Source organism: Egretta garzetta, unplaced genomic scaffold (genome assembly GCF_000687185.1).
Source record: "Egretta garzetta isolate BGI_Z169 unplaced genomic scaffold, ASM68718v1 scaffold368, whole genome shotgun sequence".
NCBI classification, from domain to species: Eukaryota; Metazoa; Chordata; class Aves; order Pelecaniformes; family Ardeidae; genus Egretta; species Egretta garzetta.
Genome location: NW_009260684.1, coordinates 2,299,447 through 2,319,035, shown reverse-complemented (window position 1 = coordinate 2,319,035; position 19,589 = coordinate 2,299,447). Strand labels below are relative to the sequence as shown.

Sequence of the window (19,589 nt, the reverse complement as noted above, 5' to 3'; positions counted from 1 at the left end):
TGCTCTTTTAGTGTTTCTACAGCCAAAATATGGGCCCCAACCCAACCTTCCCTCAGGCCAGTGTGACGGCCTGGACACAGGCTGTAGGCAGGGTTGAGTGGGGGCTTGCTTCAGATGGCATGAACTGGGTCCATGCATCGTAAATGAATCGTAGGCCAAGCGATTGAATTCTTGCCAGCAAGGCAGCTTGCTCCTCCAGCCCAGGCACTCTGAAAAGAGTTTGGTGACTATTATTCCCACATTTTTACAAAATCTCACATCCCTAAAGACCATCCTCTGTCAGTCAGGCAGTCTTCAGCAAAGATTCAACCACCCAGTGGCTTTCCAGGGCCACTCACCACAGGATGAGGAGTGCCTCTGAAAGTGTCCCTTCCCATCTCATTCCTCCTCCCTGGGGCATCTCCAGAGTCAGGATTTCTGACTTCAGCAACTGAAAATAAGTTTGCAATTTACCTCTCCTGCTATTGCTGCAAAAACCAAGACAGTCCAGAGAGAGGGAACTGGATTCTGTTCTCTCTTGCACATAATCAATGCAATTATTTAGGCAGCTCCAATCACACATGCAGAACAATTGAAGGAAACAGGGCAGTGCAAGGGTAACTAGGGGTAGAGCCTTCACTACCCATGATGATGTGTGAGGAGGTGAGCAGAGCCAAAGTTGTGCTTGCAGGACCAACAGTTCCAAACCCTCATCTTTTAACTTGGAACCAAAGCACATTAGATACCACAATTATTGAGGAAAAAATCTGGAAAACCCATAATGCTATTTTCCCAGTTATTTTTCTGCAACTGAACTTAAAAAAAAAAAAAAAAAAAAAAAAAAAAAAAAAAACCAAAACACCTCTCTCAGGCATCTGCTTTTAGCTGGTGCATTAGATAATTGATGTGCAGAAGCTTCAGTGTACAATGATTATAATAGTAATAAAAAATATGATTATGCCAAGAGCACTCTTCTGTAGCTATCTGTGCACACCCTAAGTAATTCCTTTTAGAAGTCCCTAAATTTCTTTAGCCATGGATAGTCTCACTTACATCCTGCCAGTCTTAGAAGCCATTCCTACAGATACAGATTTACAACTTCAGATAACAGATCTATGACACACACTTGTTTTCGTAAGCCCTAGGAGCACAGCGGTTCTCACGGGACCATCACTCAGCACAAACGGCTGATGCAGGTCCCACTCCAGCGGGGAGCCCCCACTTCCCAAGGATGCAACGCACCCCCCTGCCTTCCTGCAAGGGGCGCGGGACCGCACTGCTCTGCCTGTTCCCAGACGTTACGCCACATTCATGGGTGAGATCAGAGACACAAGCAGCAAATCAGCTGGGAAATGAGCAAGGCAAGGATGCAGTCCTTCGATTGCCGTCACGGAGACACACCGGCAGAACGGATTTTTCTCCAAAGAATGAAGAGCTGGTGGGAGGAGGAGACCGGCTCCCAAGTCACTGATGGGAAATGCCATGGGTCCGGCCACCTCCCCTGTGGCTTGAAAGGGACTGTGAAATAACCCCTCCTTGGAAAGTTTCCCATGGAAATCTCGCAGAGATAATACAGAGAGAAAATGTGCCAATGTCTGCATGTGCAAATGGTGGAAGATCATAAGGTTTGGGGGAGGGGGAGATTGTTTAAACAGGATGAAAAATATATTAAAAGAAAGTCCCCTGAGAGCACTGAGGTCTGCTGATGACATCGAAGGGCTTTCACTTTGAGTCTCCAACATTCAGCCCAAAGCAGGAGTGGCTGAAAGCTGTCACCGCACAGCAGTTTTCTGGTAGCTTGTAAGAGAAAGAAGCTCCTATGGATCGTGCCTCTGCACCGCAGACTGGCTGCTCTGGTTAGCTTCCCTTCGTGGGTCAGAGTGAGTCTTCTTAGAATCATAGAATGCTTTGGGTTGGAAGGGACCCCTAGAGGCCATCTAGTCCAACCCCCCTGCAGGGAACAGGGACACCCTTAACCAGATCAGGTTGCTCAGAGCCCCGTCCAACCTTGCCTTGAATGTTTCCAGGGATGGGGCCTCCACCACCTCTCTTGGCAACCCCTTCCAGTGTTTCACCACCCTCATTGTAAAGAATTTCTTCCTTATATACAGTCTAAACCTACCCTGTTTTAGTTTAAAACCATTGTCCATTGTCCTGTCACAGTAGGCCCTACTAAAAAGATTGTCCCCACCTTTCCTATGGGCCCCCTTTAAGCACTGGAAGGCCACAATCAGCTCTCCCTGCAGCCTTCTCTTCTCCAGGCTGAACAAGCCCAGCTCTCAGCCTGGCCTCGTAGGAGAGGGGCTCCAGCCCTCGGATCATTTCTGTAGCCCTGCCAGCCCCTCTTCTGCACACAGTGACTTTGCTCCCCAGTGCCACAGGTCCAGTACCTTGCACACATAAAAGCGGAAAATTTTCCAAGACAGGAACCCTGTTATTTGTCTTAACATGGTGTCTACAAGTCCACTGTGCAAGCACTGCACACAGAATAAAAACCTGCTTTGCACGCTATAGAGTTCCTGCCCCAAGGATATATGAAGACAGAGTAGATGGACACTGGTGGATAGTATGGGAAAACAACAGGACAGCACTGGGCGGTGTGATGTGCTGGGATGTCCTGGCACAGCAGCCTAAATGTTGTCATCGTTTCTGTAGACACCTCGGAGTAGAGGTGAGTTGAAGGAGGAAAAAGAAGGTTGGCAGATGTTTTCAGAGAGCTCCTTCCAGCAGGGAAGAAAGGTTTGAAAATGTAATACATGGGGAGTGGAGAGCGTCGCCACCATTCAGAGGCAGGAGGTGACAGTTTTGTAATCAAAAAGAGACAACAGGCAGGGTGGTGCTGAGCTGTGGAGAGTCCTGTTAGGGACACCAGCTTGTGTCTGATGTGATGGGGAGGGAGCGGGTGGTGTGACAGGATGCAAAGAGGGCTTTATGGGGACAAAGCACCAGGGAAATTACTTTTGGCTTCTATTTTCCAAAACGGGCTGAGTCAGTCCCAGATTGCCACTGTTACCACGCAGAATAGGATATAGCAGAGGAGTCAGAAGAGCTTCTCTTCTGTGTACCAACAGGAAAGGTTGTATTCCAGAGTTGCATGTGAGGAACTGGTAAAAGGCAAACACAGCCTGAAGGTACCAGGGAAAAGCCCCATGCGCAGCGAGCTCCCCCAGATCACAGTGGGAAGGTGCTGTTGTCAAATGCAACCAGGCAAAGGTGCTGAGGATGGAGAACTTGCAGCACAGCATGTTTTTTTCCCAGGTTAAACTTCAGCTGATACTTACATTTCACCTCAGTCACCTCCAAGCTGCCTACCCAGGCCAAATTAGTCACGCAGACAGGAATACTTCATAGGCCTGAAGAGCCTGGTGGCATCATCCTCTTTGCAGCTGCTGGTTTTGCACATGTTCATCAGAGAAGAAAACATCTGTGCTACCTTTGCGGGTATGTGAAAACAAGGGCAAGCAGCTCAAAGCTGGAGAAGCTGTTGCCCAGCTGGCAGAAAGGCTGGGGTTCAGGGAGTCAGCCCCCAGGAAATGGGGAAGAGATTTCCGGTCCCTCCTTCGAGATGAGCTGCCACCTGGAGTAGATCTTGATGAGCTCAACAGCATGTGGTTTATTGCAGACAAGCCCCAACCGACCAGGGGAATAAAGACCATTCTTCATGTATTTCAGTAAACCCCCTTCTGCACTAACACTTCAGGATATTTCCCTTAAAAAAAAAAAAAAAAAAGATTGATACATCACACAAATCCCTGCCCAGAACTCTTTCTCTAAATATTTTGCATGTGTGCAAGGGATGCTGTCAAATGTACCAGAATATCATGCTCAGTATTGCTCAGGCCAAATATATTAATTTTTATCTCCAGAAAGTTACAGAACCAGCCATCCTTCCTTGTCTTATGATCGTGGCACTTTTCTTCAGCCAGGGAGGGACACACATCTTCATACGGGACATGTGGGCTTGCCTCCAGATAAGACTCTGCTGGAGGACGTGCTGCTGTCTGAAGACGAGGCGACACGAAACCCTGCAAGAATCCAAGGCGACTCCTCCTTAAAACCACTCGTCTTTGCCTCCCTTAGATAAACATTGAGTGGTAGGAGGCTGCCAACAACCACCAGCACTCGTGGGATCACCATCCAGCTGGGAGTTCCCTTGACGGGGCCATCTGCAGAGGAACTCAAAGTCATCTGATCCCAGGCACAGTTCATGAACCCACTGCTCCAGATGTGACATCGTCTGCTGGAGGCTTCGGTGGTTCTGGTGACATGACTCACACTTCTTAAGAGATGGCAGGAAGGCCGCAGAGACTGTCTGTGCAAAAATAACTGGCTGCTGTCACTGCTGACATGTCCTCTGCTCTCCAGCATTTCTGGGCTGTTCAGGAAAAGGAGAACCGTGAAGTCCTCTTCTGAAGGAGGGGGAGGCAGGGTTAGAAGCTATTTTAACTCTGCTTTTCACTGCAAGAAATAAAAACCACCCTAAGCTTCAGCAGAGACCCAAGCGTGCTTTACGCCGCAGTGCCCTGGAGAGCTGCCGTGCTACACAGCAGCGATGCACCAGGGCCCTGCAGTGCAGGGGCAGAAATTACCGTGAATTTCTCTGCTGGTGAAGTCAAGCTGCAGATTGCAAATGTTCACAGTTCAGGACTGGCATCTCCCAGAGCTCTTCTATTTTCATAGGCTGCTGCCACCTGCAAGTACCCTTTGCAATGTATTAGCACCTTCTTAATTTACCATCAGCGTTAATGGCGCAACCATGCAGTAGGGACACATTTTCTTTCTTGGATGCTGCGAGTGAACTTACTAAACTCATGCAGTGACATCCACATAAAGGTCCAATTTGCACAGGCATGAATACCCACAGTTCTTAATGACTGCAACAAGCTCTGCCCATTACTCAGCACCTCGGAAGATTAAGCCCTTCTTTGAGTGATGAGCTCAGCTTTCAGTTCAACAAATTTAACTCAAGATTCAACACATGAAGACCTGAATTAACAATAAAATGTTATTATAGAATCATAGAATTGTTTAGGTTGGAAAAGACCTTTAAGATCATCAAGTCCAACTGTTCCCCTAACCCTGCCATCCCACCACTAAACCATGTCCCTAAGCACCTCGTCTGTCCGGCTTTTAAATACCCCCCGGGATGGGGACTCGACAACTTCCCTGGGCAGCCCCGTCCAGTGCTTGACAACCTTTTCAGGGAAGAAATTTTTCCTGATATCCAACCTAAACCTCCCCTGGCACAACTTCAGACCATTACCCCTTGTCCCATCGCCCATCACCTGGGAGAAGAGACCGACCCCCACCTTGCTACACCTTCCTGTCAGGCAGTTGTAGAGGGGGATAAGGTCTCCCCTCAGCCTTCTCTTCTCCAGGCTGAACAGCCCCAGTTGACCCTTTGCAGCAAAACTAGCACGTTTCAGCTCTCAAACCCAAAGGCATTCACAACCTGGGTAGATAGATTAGTGATCCTTTATTTGTACTGTGACCTTACATTCCCACATACCCAGGAGATCTCACTGCAGTTCGCAACATTACACCATTTGGGGAAAGAAGGGAAATATCCACAAACCAAGGCAAGAACTGAGCCATGCAAAAAAACCCGCCGCACACTGCCTGAGTTAAGCACACACCAAACCGTACGCGACCTTTTTGAATTCTTGTGAAAAACTGATCAGTCGTTAGCCTAAGGTCCCCAAGGCGCTCTTATGTACTGCAGTTCTCTAGCAGCGCTGTCCTCCCAACGCCTGATGCAGGGACCTCGTGCAGGACGCGTCCCTCCCCAGTGACCAACTCCAGCTACTGTGCAGCCTCCAGGTCTCTCACCCCACAGAAGCACACCTGTATTTTTAGTAATGAAGGTCTTTACTCAGTTCACGTTTGGGAAAGGTTCTTATTTTACCAAAACCAGCAGGCACCGGCTGCTCTGGCACACATCAGACCAATGCTTTGCAAATAACTCCATGCTCTTTGCTCTTATAAGGGGACTGAAATACAGCTGAATCTCTGCAGAGCGGTATAAGTGCTCAGCCTCTCACAACCTTGAAAACCACATAATTCTGCCATTAAATTGTTTGTTTAAAGAAGAATGGCAAGAAGTTCACAAACATTGAAAACCACTGGTTTAATTGCTGATCTGAAACATCTGCAAGAAATATTTGCTCTTTGAAAGTGCCGCTACTGTGCTGCTGCTAACCCAACCAAGACTTACACAAACCAGTTCAGCCATGTCCGGGGTCTACAAGAAGCCAAAGCATCCAACAAACAGAAAGGTTTATAAAAACTTGGCTACATGCATCTGATTATTCCCCCATGCTTGACATACCAAGACCTGAATGAAGTTTAGAGACAAGAGCACCCAAGCATTCGCAAACACATGAACTTCCAAGAAATGAACCGCTGTGCACAGATGCCAAGGTGAACACCATTGGGAGAGTTAGCCAAGCCCCCGCCTGTGATCTCCCCATGGAGTACCCCCACTTCCAATTTACAAAAGCCTTGTAAGTCTTCATTCTTATCTCTACGCCAGCACAAGCAGCAAAACAGAGCAGCAAAAATATCTTCTTAGGTCACACGGCTTTTTTGTCTGAGGTTCTATGCACAAAGAAGCACGCAGTAACAGTCGGTCTGGATTCATATTTTTCAACACATGCATGAATTTTCTCGCATGGTTCTAAAGAAGGACACCATATCCCACCCTCCTTTCTCACTCAATTGATTCTGTGCAGCTGCCTAAGCAGCAGCAGGTCCTGCAGGACAGGGAAATCACTTTAAATGCTTGGAGTGAGTAATCACAGCTTTCCCCCACTCCTCCATCCTGGAGAAACTAAGCTGGGCTGACAGCCGCCTTATAGCACTTTATGATCCAGAGATCATGGGACTCACATTGGCTCCAGGTTTGAGATGCATCTGCCTGCACCACATCCCTAGTGAGCTCCTCCTCAAAAAAAAGGCTACAACTAAAAAGCGAGTAAACAGGCTTCATCATAAAAAAACCTGGAAGCATAACTTTTGAATAGTGAAAAGCAACTTGGGAAGATGGAAAATTAAAAACATTTTAAAAAAAGTTTCTATGCAGCCCTGCCCACCATGTTGTTGCAGTTGGATCCTTGCCTCCAGCAACTCACTGGCTTTCTGAGCAGCAGCAGACTCTGCCCATTCCCTCTGGTCCCACTGGTCTTCTTTCCATCTGCTCCTGCCACGTCCCACAGCCTCTCAAACCTCTCCCCCCTCGAGCAAGCCCGGTGGCATCCCATGAGGAGGAATGATCTCACCTTCCTGCCACGGCACTGCACCTCCCTCCGCTGTGCAGATGAACGATGACATTCATAATCATCAAAGATCCAGTTACATCATGGGCTATATCAGGACAAAGCACACAAGCTAAGCTGCTCCTTCCAGCCACAAACTGGGAAGAATTGGAAAATCTTTCCTAAATGTAGAGCCTGGCTCTCATAGTCTCACTACTTAAGGCTTTGCTCACTTCTTACAAGCATTCTTACCATCAGTAGGACTTCTGTGCTCACTTCCAAATTAAGTGAAAAAGTAAAACTTTTGCAAAAGTAAAATTTGGAATCCAAACTGGGAGCAGAGAGTGCTTAATTCCCAGTCTCAGGAACACGGTCCCTCTGTAGGTGAAATACCTAGCCAGTCGACAGATTTCATAGGATTTATGCTCTTAAATATATGTCATTTTTTGAAAACATGGTTTAGGCACACTTTACTCTCAGACCTCTATCATTTCCATCACGCAGAATGTTTCCCAGGAATTTCACATCCCATCTGTCATCACCAGGAGTCTGTGGTAGTTGATACTAAAGAGAATTTAAAATCAACTACTACATTTGGGAAGACTTAAAAAAAAAACAACAACAAAAAAAAACCCAAACCAAACACCAAACCAAAAAAACCCAAACAAACCACCAGACAGGAATCAGCTTAACATCTGCCTTGAGAAGAGACCTGTCTCCTCAAAAGCAATGTTTTCATCATTAGAAAGCGACAGAAAAGGAAGTCCCAAAAAGCCAGTTCAGAAATATTCTCAGAGCCATCTTCCTGCCATTTACCTAGTGGAATATGGATTGAGTAATAGGCAGTTAGGTCTGGGTCTGTCTATTTGAACATCGGGTTACTAATTGATTGCACAGTTCTTGGAATCTATTAAAGGGCTCCTATAAATTACATTTCTGTATAGGACAGGCTGCCGAGATATGCAGATGTTAAGAACTGGCTAATCCTAAGTAAACCTGGTAAAATGTTTGCCTTCTCAAATTTTCCAGTGAATTAATTGTTGAGATTGTGTCACTGAATCAATAAAGTGAAAACCCTATAATCTTGATGTTTGCCACAAGCTCATAAATAGTCTGCTAACATGGAGAGCTTATTATTCCAGACATTTGGCCCATATCAAACAGCCGCTCAGAACAAGACATTGTGTCATGCCTGCAAATCCCAGACGCAGAAGGACAGCCCAGGTGATCACGGGCTTATTTCAGGACTTCACACGGATTCTTTTACATTATCATTTTCAAATCCCATACAAAGGAAAGTGTCCAGCTTGCCTTTTATTAAACTGAAAAAAAAAAAAGCTTACTCTTACAAAACTGAGGGCATATACAACCTTGGAAATGCACACACATGAGTGCTATTAACTTGGTACCTGCATGCACACATTCCTAAAAGTATGACATTTCCCCTATCCTGAGATCATCTCTGACCCTCATCCTCTCTTTCCGTTCGCTTCTTTGCTGGCACCAACTTGCACCATTTTTCTCTCCACCCCACGCGCTCCCTCTTTGTTGTGAGAGCTCACATCTTTCAGCCTGACCCTCTTCTGCTTGGGTAATTGCAGTCTCTTACCTTCTAACCAATTTCCATCTCTCTCCATCCGTCTTCAGCTGCCAAAATTGCCTGTCTGATCAAATCACACTCTTCCTTTCTACTGGCTTCCCCTTACCTGTGTGACCAAGGCACTGTGAAATGCTCTCATGTATCCCCTCGTCTGCTCTCAGATATCATGATTTTTCCCATCTCTCACGCACAGCTCTGCTCCACCGACAGCCCTGGACCTATAACCCCTGCTGGCACTTTTTGCACCAAATGCTCTTCGTCCATTTTGCTTTGTAACTCTTCTGTATCAAATGCAGGCTAGCGAGCTCACAGGTTACATCCTCAGACTCTCCCCCCCTGTGACGACAGGGTCATCTTCCCCACGTTTATCTTCTCCCCCTCTCAGACCCCATACACTCCATGACCTCCCTATAGAGAATGGCTCCAGAGCAGCGCACACAGGGTTTGTGAGTGCACCCCAGTCCTAGAAATGAGATGAAGTTGCACATAGGTCCAGGAAAGAGGCAACACTGTAGACTTGTGGAATGATCTAACCAGCCCCAAGGAGAGACATGAGGTCTAAAAATGAAACACCCACTACTTCTATCCTCGACTTTGCCCCCATATTTGCAGAGGGATGACTGAGACAAGGAGAGGCAAGGTGATCTCCAGGGTGACAAGTCTCTGGCAGGGTATGGAAGAGAGACCCCCAGTGAGGCAGTCCTCCCTTTCTGCCTCTTGCTTTGCAGTGACCCAAACTCATCTTTCCACTGAGGAAGGAAGGAAAATTGTGCTCTGTCCCACCCCAGGAACCCACTTGCTTGTTGGGTTTCAGAGAGTTCAGAACAGCAGCTGCTTCTCTTTATCTACCTGGACTGATCCTAGGATCTACAAGGTGTTATAAGCAAAGTAATCTCTAGAAAAAATGCAATTATTAGTATATTTTTAATTCATTTAGTGCTACAACAGGAGACTGCCAAGCCTGGCAGCTGGAGCACTCTTCATTCCCCAGATAAGACACCAGCAAGGCAGGTCTGCCCTAGCCAGGTACCCCAAGCACCTGTGCAGGACATCAAAGACATTTTCTTTCTTGATACTGTTTATTAAGTCTATATTTTTCATGATTTGAGCTGAAAGCAAACGGGATTTCTTGTTTTTGTGCAACACAGAGAAGATAAAAGTCACGGTGAGTGGAAGAAGAGGCTGGGAAAATGCTACCGGGAATGCAGGGCTCAGGAAGAGCACCATCTTCCACCCAAGGACCACACTCAGCCTCAGCCCCACCGAAACCATGTCACACTGGGGAACCCATGGGCTGGCTGGCTGGATGCTTACAGGGATCCTTACTTAGGAGGAAAAATATCCCTGCAGAAAGTTGAGTGTCCCCCACAAGGTCAGAGATGAAACTGGAAATAACATTTTTTAATAATTGGCTGTGGGAAATTAGCACCAAGCTGGATTATGAGTGCCTGCCAGCAGGACGTGTCAAGAAAGTGGGCTGGCTGTATGGGCATAAAATAATTTAGGAAAAATAATAAAGAAAAGCAGACAACAACCTAGACTAAACCCTTCTGCATTTGTCAAATTTCCCAGGAAAACAGGAATAAGCTGCTGAATGAACCCAATTTGTCAAGTGAAGTGAGGAGATATTCAGGACAGGAATCATCAACAATTCCCACTGAGGAATATTAAGACATTTTAAAGGCGTCATATAATCAAGCTTAGCAGTAGGTGAGCTTGAGTCCCCCCTTCACAAACAAGGAAGTTGAAGTGTAGAAGAGAATGACTTATCCAAGAGTCACGGTGCGTCACAAGTCCACCATGCCCAGGTCACACTGATCAGCTCTAACCACCGCCAGTCGCTGTCTCCAGGATATGTTCAGGAGGCCAGGGAACAGCATGTTCAGGAACTGCTCAGTGCAAACACAGCTGGTATTAAAGGAAAGCCGTCTCCAGTGCTCCGAGCTGCAGGCACACGGGGACATCCTGCATTTCAGAGCCAAGGTGGAGGTGGTGCAGGGATGGCCAATCATCACTGCACCCCAAGCATGAAGCGCACAGGGGTCCATGCATTGAAAATCCAGCTGTATTATGGCTAGGATGGTAACTGAGAGCAGGTCCATGCTTAATTGACCAAAACATATGGCAGGATTGAATGGGTTTTTTTGTACCCCATTTTTGAATATGAGGAAGAACTTCTTTACTTTGAGGGTGACAGAGCCCTGGCACAGGCTGCTCAGGGGGACTGTGGAGTCTCCTTCTCTGGAGATATTCAAACCCCGCCTGGATGATGTCCTGTGCCCCCTGCTCTGGGTGAGCCTGCTTGAGCAGGGGGGTTGGACTGGGTGATCTCCAGTTGTCCCTTCCAACCCCTGCCATTCTGGGATTCTGTGATTCTGTGTGACTCTATACCCACATCTAGAAGGGGAAACCAAAGGAGGCAGCAAAGAGTAGACTGAATGTGAATAATGATGATTCGCATTGCACAGACCCTTGAGAAATGTTCGGGGAAGGTATCAACTCGCAGGTTGCATGTATCGTCATAAAAGCAAGGAAAATATAAAGCGCTTCAAGCCCTGAGCTCTGTCCCAAAGACACAACATTTGGGATCTTGCATGAAGCTTCAGCAGTGGTTACACAACCAGACACTGCTCCCAACAGAAATTAATAACCTGTTTTAAAGTTAATAACCCGAGGTTACTTTTATATTATACAAGGTTACTTATACAAGAGCTCTTGGCATGCAGCACCATCTGTTGAGTGGCAGGTTTGGGAACTGGCACTGTTACAGAGCCGTCCCACACTTTCCCTCCGAAAGGAAATCTGTCAGCTCGCCGAGACACACCAGCTCTTATCTAACACAACTCGGCAGCGGCTCAAAGCAAGCAGTGAGGCTGAGGTGTCCAAAGTCAGAGTCAAGCAGGTTACACCTGCGCTTTGCTGCTCTCTGCACAGACTCCACCTGCAAACTTCTCACTTCCCTCCTCTTCCGAGCGCTGTTTCCTTCTGTCTACCTTACTGCTCCTGATCCCAGAAAGGATTTCTTAACAGCCCACTGAAAAGAACTGATTTTTCAGTTTGGCTACTCCCAGAGTTACCAGGGGAAAATATTTTTTTAAATTCAACCCAAAATTAAAAAGAAAAAAATATATACATTTTCAACAAGACATATTATGGGGAGAAAAAAGCATTTGCTTCAAGTTCACTTGAACCTTCCCTTCATATTAGCTTTTAAGTGTATTTTAATGTAAGCACACAATGACTTTCAAAGCAAAAAGCACATATTCCTTTCATTTTGAAAATATTTTTTCTCTAGTTGCTATTTTTCTCTGCTGCTATTCCTGAATGTATCTTTCAAGCAGCCCTTCTCACAGCCTGCAAACCTGTCTCCTCAAACAATTTCTCCTTTCATCCTGTCAGCATTGGTAAAATTCACAAATCCGTCCTTCCTTAAATTGCTACCCTGTGTCTTGTTTCCCTTGGATTGTTAGCTCTTTAAGCAGAAAATGTGCTTTGCTTATGCTACAGGGAAAAAGAGAGAGCGTAAACGTATGGTGCTCAAATGACACCTTATGTTGCTTTAAACAGGCATGAGAAGTGAGACTTGCCCTCCCCCCTGAATGGAGCACAGGGCCTGGGTGCAGCCCCTGTACTCAGGAGGACACATCCTGGCAAGTGTGAGCATCGTGACCCTTCAGGCTACACCCCAACCCCATGGGTATGGACCCCCAGAAAGGCAACCTCGGAGGGGAAATGGAGACTGGCTACCTTGGCGGGGATTCCTGGAGAGCTGCCAGCAGCTGACACAACCTGCCTTTTTTCATATGAGCATTAACAAAATCGGGGTATGCTCTGCCCTCTCCCCAGCATCCCCAACATAAGCAGGTTAATCGTTTTCAGATCTGCGTAGGCAATAGGGCTGTCCTGGTAGCCTCAAAGCCAGTGCCATGAAAACTCTCCATTTTTTGTAAAGTCCTATCTGAAAAACAAACAAAAAATTCCACATATAAGAAATGCTACTTTTTTTTTTACAGGTCCTCTACAGAAGCAGGATAAACACCTGTACACAAGCTGATGCTCGAGACTTTAAAACCATGTTTCAGGGAACAACTTGACATAGGCAGGACCAGATTTTCAGAATGGTTGTGCAAGACACAGGGCTGCCCAAATGGAGCACAGCAGTGCTTGTTCAGTGCTTCTTGAGACAGGGAAAATCCAGCAAGCAAACCCCACAAGTTGCTCAAATGAACAGCAAGTGGTCAGTCTGGCACCACTGGCCCTAACGGAAAAGTTCTGACACGAATTTCTCCAGTTCCGTGCAAAGCAGACAGTCTCAGGAAAACCCCTGTCACTTAAAAATGCAAATTTTTTGCTTATATCTAGGAACAGAGTAAAATATTACTACTTAACACCATCCCTGCTTCGCAGAGATCTATACCCATTTGAGGCACTGCTCGGGGCTGGGGAGTGAGTTCGCCGCCAGGATTCAAGCAGGTTTGCAGGTAAATGAAGGAGCATCAGCCATCAGCTCACGCGGGGGCACACAGCAGCTGGATGTGCTTACAGGCATGAGCTTGCTCCGATTCCTCCTCTGCTGCTAATGTGCGTGCTCAAGTTAGTGTCTTTGGGATAAACGACTCCTTTCAAAATAAACATGGTGAATTCTTAGAACTCATCTAAGCAGCAAAGGAAATCCCCTGAATGGACTGGGTCCGATGGAGGGGTTTGGAGTTACATGCTGAGAAACTTTGCTTGTTTAACAGAGTTTTTCTCTAGGGTAATAAAACTCTTGCATTGCTGTGCCAGGGATTTTCCATTAGGTGTGTGTCAGCGGGTGGCGGGAGCTGCAGTTTCTGTGGCCGGTCATAGAAGTGGAGTGAGATCACCCCAGAGAAGCCGACCACAGATCCCAGTGAGTCCACACTGGCAAGAACTGGGAAGAGAGCTGGGGGAAGGGAGGTTTCCATGCAGCTAATGGGTCCCACAAAGGCTTTTGATTTTTTTTTCCCCTTATGCATCTACTAATTAGCAGTCATGTTTGAGTCTGATAAGAGTCCCAAGGCTTCTCCATTTTCCTTCAACCCAGGGGAAGGTCTCCCGCTAGACAGAGGCAGACACACAGTTCCATCATCTTCCTGCCTGCCTACAATCCCATAAGCGGCCCCATGGAGACAAAAGGCAGCACAACCCAGCAGATTCTACCCCTCCAGCCCGAGGGCTCTCTAGGGAATGCAATGGTCAAACCTCATGCAATCCCCCAGTTACTTGTACTGTACGAGGCAGAAGGGGCTTCACCCAGGCTTAAGGGAGCAGTGATTTAAGGTAGGGATTCAGGAGCCCAGTTCAGAAGATCCCATGCCTGGTGAAGCTGCAACTCTTTGTTACTCATCAGTGAGGACAAAGAGTGAAGGACTCGGATTCATACCTGAGTCAGACCAAACAGATGACTACAGCAGCCGGGGTCACAACAGCACTATGATCACCTCTCTTAGATACACTACATTACATCACCATGGGTTCTTCTTGCTCACGTGTGGATTTGTACGTGTGGGATGGTGTGAAAGGAAGGTATTTTTTAAGCTGTGAATGCAAGGATACTTGGCTCTGCAACCATAAGGTTGCAGCCAGAAGTTTTTTTCCCTAAAGAGGGAAAAAAATAGAGCAGTTTTCCAAAGAGAGGCTTCCTTTTGACGTAGTTTTCATTTTACATGACACTGGTTTGGGGATGTCAGTTAAGGTTAGTGGTCTTTAACTGCAACTGATGGGCCCCATAAAAACAGAGAGTTTGGGTATGTAATAGAAGAGCATATATTGACTTTAACTACCCCACTGCTATCAGATTTCATCATGGTAATGGTAATGCTAATGCACAGTAAACAGGCAACATTTCCCTGACAAGACCATGATACCATCACAGACCCCACTCTCAAATCAGGTCGATACCAATCTACAGTTTCATGATGTAAGATTTCAGAATGGGCCTGGTGCCTCCAAAGTACCAGAGTGGATTGATAAAGGTGACACAGAGCCATGAAGGAATCACGGCACTTCTGAAGCAGTACTGGCCAGCTTGACCTTCAAAGATCATTTTCACTGCTCAAAACCACCACAATATCCCTGAGGACAAGTCCAATGGATATTTTTATTAGCTCCTTCAGGACTATAAAAATTGACCTGGATGCTTAATGGCATGGTTCTCCCAAGCACAACCTAGGAAGACTAAGCAGCATCCAGCCTGTGCGTGGGATGTTAAACAACTCCCACCTCCTTACAGTCAAGTGCATGGGGTGCGCTTGCAGGGCTGGGGGTGAATGTTGGTTGCAATGGAGGTATATCCAGTCTTAGGAAATTTCAGGACTGCAAGTGAAAACCTACTGCTGAAATTACATCTGGAGTGATCTTAAGAGTTTCCCTCTAAGGGGAATTTGTTCTTGAAACAGAAGCCCAACAAAAAAGTCTGTGGATCCCATCTACAGTTAACTGTGGAAAAGTCAAGGCAGAACCACGCACGTCCCTCCTGCAGTCCCCAAGAAGCCAGAGACACAATACAAAGGGACTATAGGTCCTCTTCTTCACAGGAGGCCAAGGGAGGTAGATGCTGAAATGGCTGGGTAACTCAACAGGAGCTGAACACCTCCACCACCTCTTGGCAGCCCCAGTGGCTACTGCTCCACATCCTGAGACGGCACCACAGAGGCTGACTGACATCCTTCATGGAAAGGGTGATGAGGGAAAAAACTGAGCCTGAGCGCACCCCACGCAGGGCAGTACGGAACCTTGATCTTAAATGTCAGGTACGTCAAGGCTCAAGGAACCTGCAAGCTGCTGTTTCCAAACCACTTCCCAGTGAGTTTGGAAACAGCAAAGCAACCATCCACTTTCATAGCCAGGGAGGAGATGTCTTCAAATGAGAGAGACTTTGCAAGGGAAGCCAAGCTGCCCCGCACGCTCCAAGAGCCTCTGGTGGGTTCATCAGTTCGTTCCTTAAAAATGGGCAGTGGGTGATGACAGAAGCATGAAATCTGGATTTTCTGCTCTTCTCTGAAAGCCAAGAAATACAATTCTGGCCGGTAGGCTGGACAGCAGCAGGCAAAGTAGCAGAGCTGGTCCTGGCAGTGCTATGAGCAATGTAGCAATGGGGGAAAGACAGCTATGGGAGTGGGGAAGCCAGGAGACTGTACAGGGGAAAAAGCAAGTGTTGAAAATGACAGTGAGAAAGGCACAAGCTCTAAAGAAATAAAAACTGAGGGGAAGAAGGAGCTGAAAGAGCTGCATCAAGTTCTCCTTTTGTGGGATCACTTGAATTTTTTTATAATCTCCCTCCTTGGTTGAGGCAACAAAGCATGGAATGGCTCCAAAAGATTTGAAACCAACTGCATCCCGCTGAAAGGATGGGTCTAGCCAGAAGCAGACCATGTGAAACCAATAAATAAGGGGAAAAATGAGACAAGGAGGAAATTTTTATGGGGGGAAAAAAAAAGATGGTGAAATAACATCTTGAGAATGGATGCACTTTTTGTAAAACATTTTCAAGAGATGGCCAGGAAAGGGGTCTGAACCATTCAGTATCTTGCACAAAGCACCAGGCACCCTGTGGATTCATCTGCAGGCTTGTTCCTTCACTGCAAGAAAATATCCTCGCAGACACAAGCTGCTGAGGCTGAAGAATTTGACATCAGAAACCTTGTGGGACCTAGGAATGGACCCCCAGGTACACACTGGGCATCTCAGGAGAACAGCCTGTTCTGCCTGACCTCTTAGCAGTGCATATGCCATGTAATTTAGATATATCATTTATTTCTGCGACCTGGTGTATTACATTAGTGCCTGTGCTTGGCATTAAACAGCTACTATGTTCTGTCTCACATCCAGAAGGGCGGCTGCCTTAAGTCAGTGCTACAGGAACTTTAAAATAAAACATAGCATACGTTCAGGATGACTAATACGTTCCCTGATGCTGGCTTATACAGAACGTGTTGGAAAAGTTGCTTTATTTTGTGTCTGTCATTTAGAAAATGTGACTCTGCATCCGTTGTGCTGAGCTCGGGGACGCAGACAGCCTCCCTGTGTGAGTGCAGGGACATGGAGACACGGCTTGTTTCGGTGGGGGCAGTCAGGGAGCAGCCGGCACCCAGCACCCCCGTGTCTCTCCCCAAAAAACCTCTGTGGAGCTGTTCTGCGAGGGGCAGGGTGATTTTCATTGACATTAATGCTGAGCCTCTTTAATCACGTCTAGGAAGGAGTCCAAGAGTCCCCCTGAAATGGCTGCAGCTCCAGGATAACCCAGTCAAGGGGAATGGCGGCTTCTTGTGGGCTTTAAGGAAATAAAACCTGGCACTCAGTTAGTCTCATGGGTCCTATCTGCTACAGGAAGACGATGGCAACATACCAAACCCGTCGTATTTCTCAGTCAGTTGGGTTTTTTGCCATTCCCTGGCTCCCTCCCTAAACCGCTTCAGGTCATAACCATCACAGGTTGCCACTGCTTTAGCTCTCTGCATTCACCACTCACTAAGGAGCCGTTATCTAAACCAGAGCTGGGCTCACAGTGCCTACACCTGGGTGAGCGGTGAGTTGTACTGAACAAACAAGCAGGATTCCTTTCCCAAAAGCACTGTTTTACTCTTTGGGTTAGCTAGTTTGATCATCTGCTAATGAAATATTTTAAAACAAAAGCAAACTTCAACCGGTAACAGCAGAAAACCATAACCGCTGACTAATTAAAGCCTTTTTCTAACACATAAAAAACAAGACCACCCAATAGCAAGAGCAGAACTGATGAATCCTGCTAGGGACTTCTTACATCTCTTTGGCTCCCTCTGCAACACACAGGAAGGATGATCTTGACATATGAACTTTAATTGTATCCCACAGACACACTACTTATTAGCTGATTTTTTATTTTTGAAAAGATAAACCATAATATTAGACCAGTGATGAATTACTGAAGAGTACTCTGAATTACCTGGAGCTGAGAATTAAGATATACATCAAATTTAGATCTTGCATCCATTCTGGTTTGAGCTACTTTGGTTGTGTGGGATTAATATAATAAAAACACAATCCTTCTTTTCTTCCCCACCCAAAACCCAGGCATCAGAAAATATCTCCCCAGATCCTCCTTATATCGGTAACAACCGTTAGGAACATCGTTTTGAGAAGAAGCTCTGGAAAGATTTAGGAGATATGGAGTACACCCCCGTCACATCCGCAACAGCTACAGGACGCGTTTGCGCTCTTCAGCCATCTCCACTCACCACCCGCTCAGAAAAGAGATCGAAGTGCTTGCTAACTTGAAGACAACTCAACAAAAAAAAAAAAAAAAAAAGAAAATTAGTGCCGTCAGGAGTATCTACTGATCTCAAGGGACAGGTTTTTACAGTGGCTGTGGAAAGGAAGCTGAAATCCAACTATATCTGGCCTTCTCCTCCTCGCCTCCACGTGGCACCTTCACTGACTTGCCATCATTGTTATCGGTAACTCCTACACAATGTGACACAAAGAGAGAAATAAAATGAGACACTTACCCTCCTTCAAAGATCTTGATCCTGACCGGCTCCCCTCTTTTGGTTACAAGAGCCTCTTCTTCTGATTTTCCTCTTTTATCCTCTTCCTTCTCAGCTCTAGTTATATCTTTTCGACCTTCATTAGAAAGGAGCGAAGGCAAATGAACCTATCTCCCCAAAAGAGCAAAACAATCATTGATTACATACAAAATCACTCTCAGACAGACACAGACTCAGAAAGAGCCAGCAACCTACTGCACGTGCTGCTCCTGACAGCTAAGTGCAGCAGTTAGGACATCCTCGTAACAAACAGGGCCTCTGCTTCCGGATTTTGAGCCCTGCTGGTTACGATATATTTACAGTGACCGCTTACAAGTTTTTTAATCACACCCTGCATATGGTGGCTCAGCTTTTGCCAAGTGGAAAATTGAGGCATAAAGAGAAGTGTCTTGGCTGGGGTCACCCTGAGCGTGTGGTGGAGCCATGGGTCTCTGTTCCCAAATCCACTGCTCCATCCTTGGATAATCCTCTCTCTAATACATACACCTACAGAGGTCTAGAGAGGAGGCATCTGTAGGATTCATATATCTAACCTCAGCCTTTGGGTTTCCCCCACATACACGCATGTTCACACAAACTTGGACTTTAGCCATCTAAACTTGATATAAATCACTTGACAGTCAAAGCTCTCGGGCGATTTCCTTTCACCAAAACCCCGTTGCCAGGGGTGCAGTACAGAGAAAGCCACAAAACCAATGGGAGAAAATAATCCTCAACCTCCCCACGTGTTCCCAGGGTGAGATTTGCTTTTACGCTGTTAAACTTGAAACCCCTGGTTTAGACCCAGGTGTAAGTCATGCACTGACATCTCATCTAGCATGTTTAATGTTATTTGTTATAGCACACGGACCTAAACATCTGAGCTGCCTCTCTAGCTCTCTACGATGCAAGAGGAGCTCCCCACACCCAGAATGAAATCTTGGGATGTTGCCCCCATACAACCTAACGGCACAAATAACAGGGGGCTCCAAAGCTCCAAAAGAGGAAGCAGATTGCCTTTCACCCAGGTTATTTTTTGTGCAAATGCAAGAATATCTTTGAAGTGCAATTGAATTACCCATATCCTCACTTCATATACAATTTACGGGAAAAGACTAAGGGCATTTGAGAGACCAGGCTTATTAGAGGGATTTTTGGCCTGAAGATAGGCAACGAACTGGCAGAAGTCTAAAGCAGAGCTGGTCACCCCTGACTTTTTATGGTTGCTGGAAA

The 19,589-nt window shown here is 46.4% G+C and overlaps 1 protein-coding gene across 1 annotated transcript in view; it reads right to left on the bottom strand.

Moving 5' to 3' along the window:
• Window positions 1-19,589, bottom strand: part of HIVEP3 (HIVEP zinc finger 3) — a 64,788-nt gene that overhangs the window by 36,901 nt on the left and 8,298 nt on the right. The window contains exon 2 of the mRNA XM_035901297.1: window positions 18,339-18,484. Coding sequence (XP_035757190.1) covers window positions 18,339-18,484 — 146 coding nt within the window. The remainder of the gene's footprint in view (window positions 1-18,338; window positions 18,485-19,589) is intronic.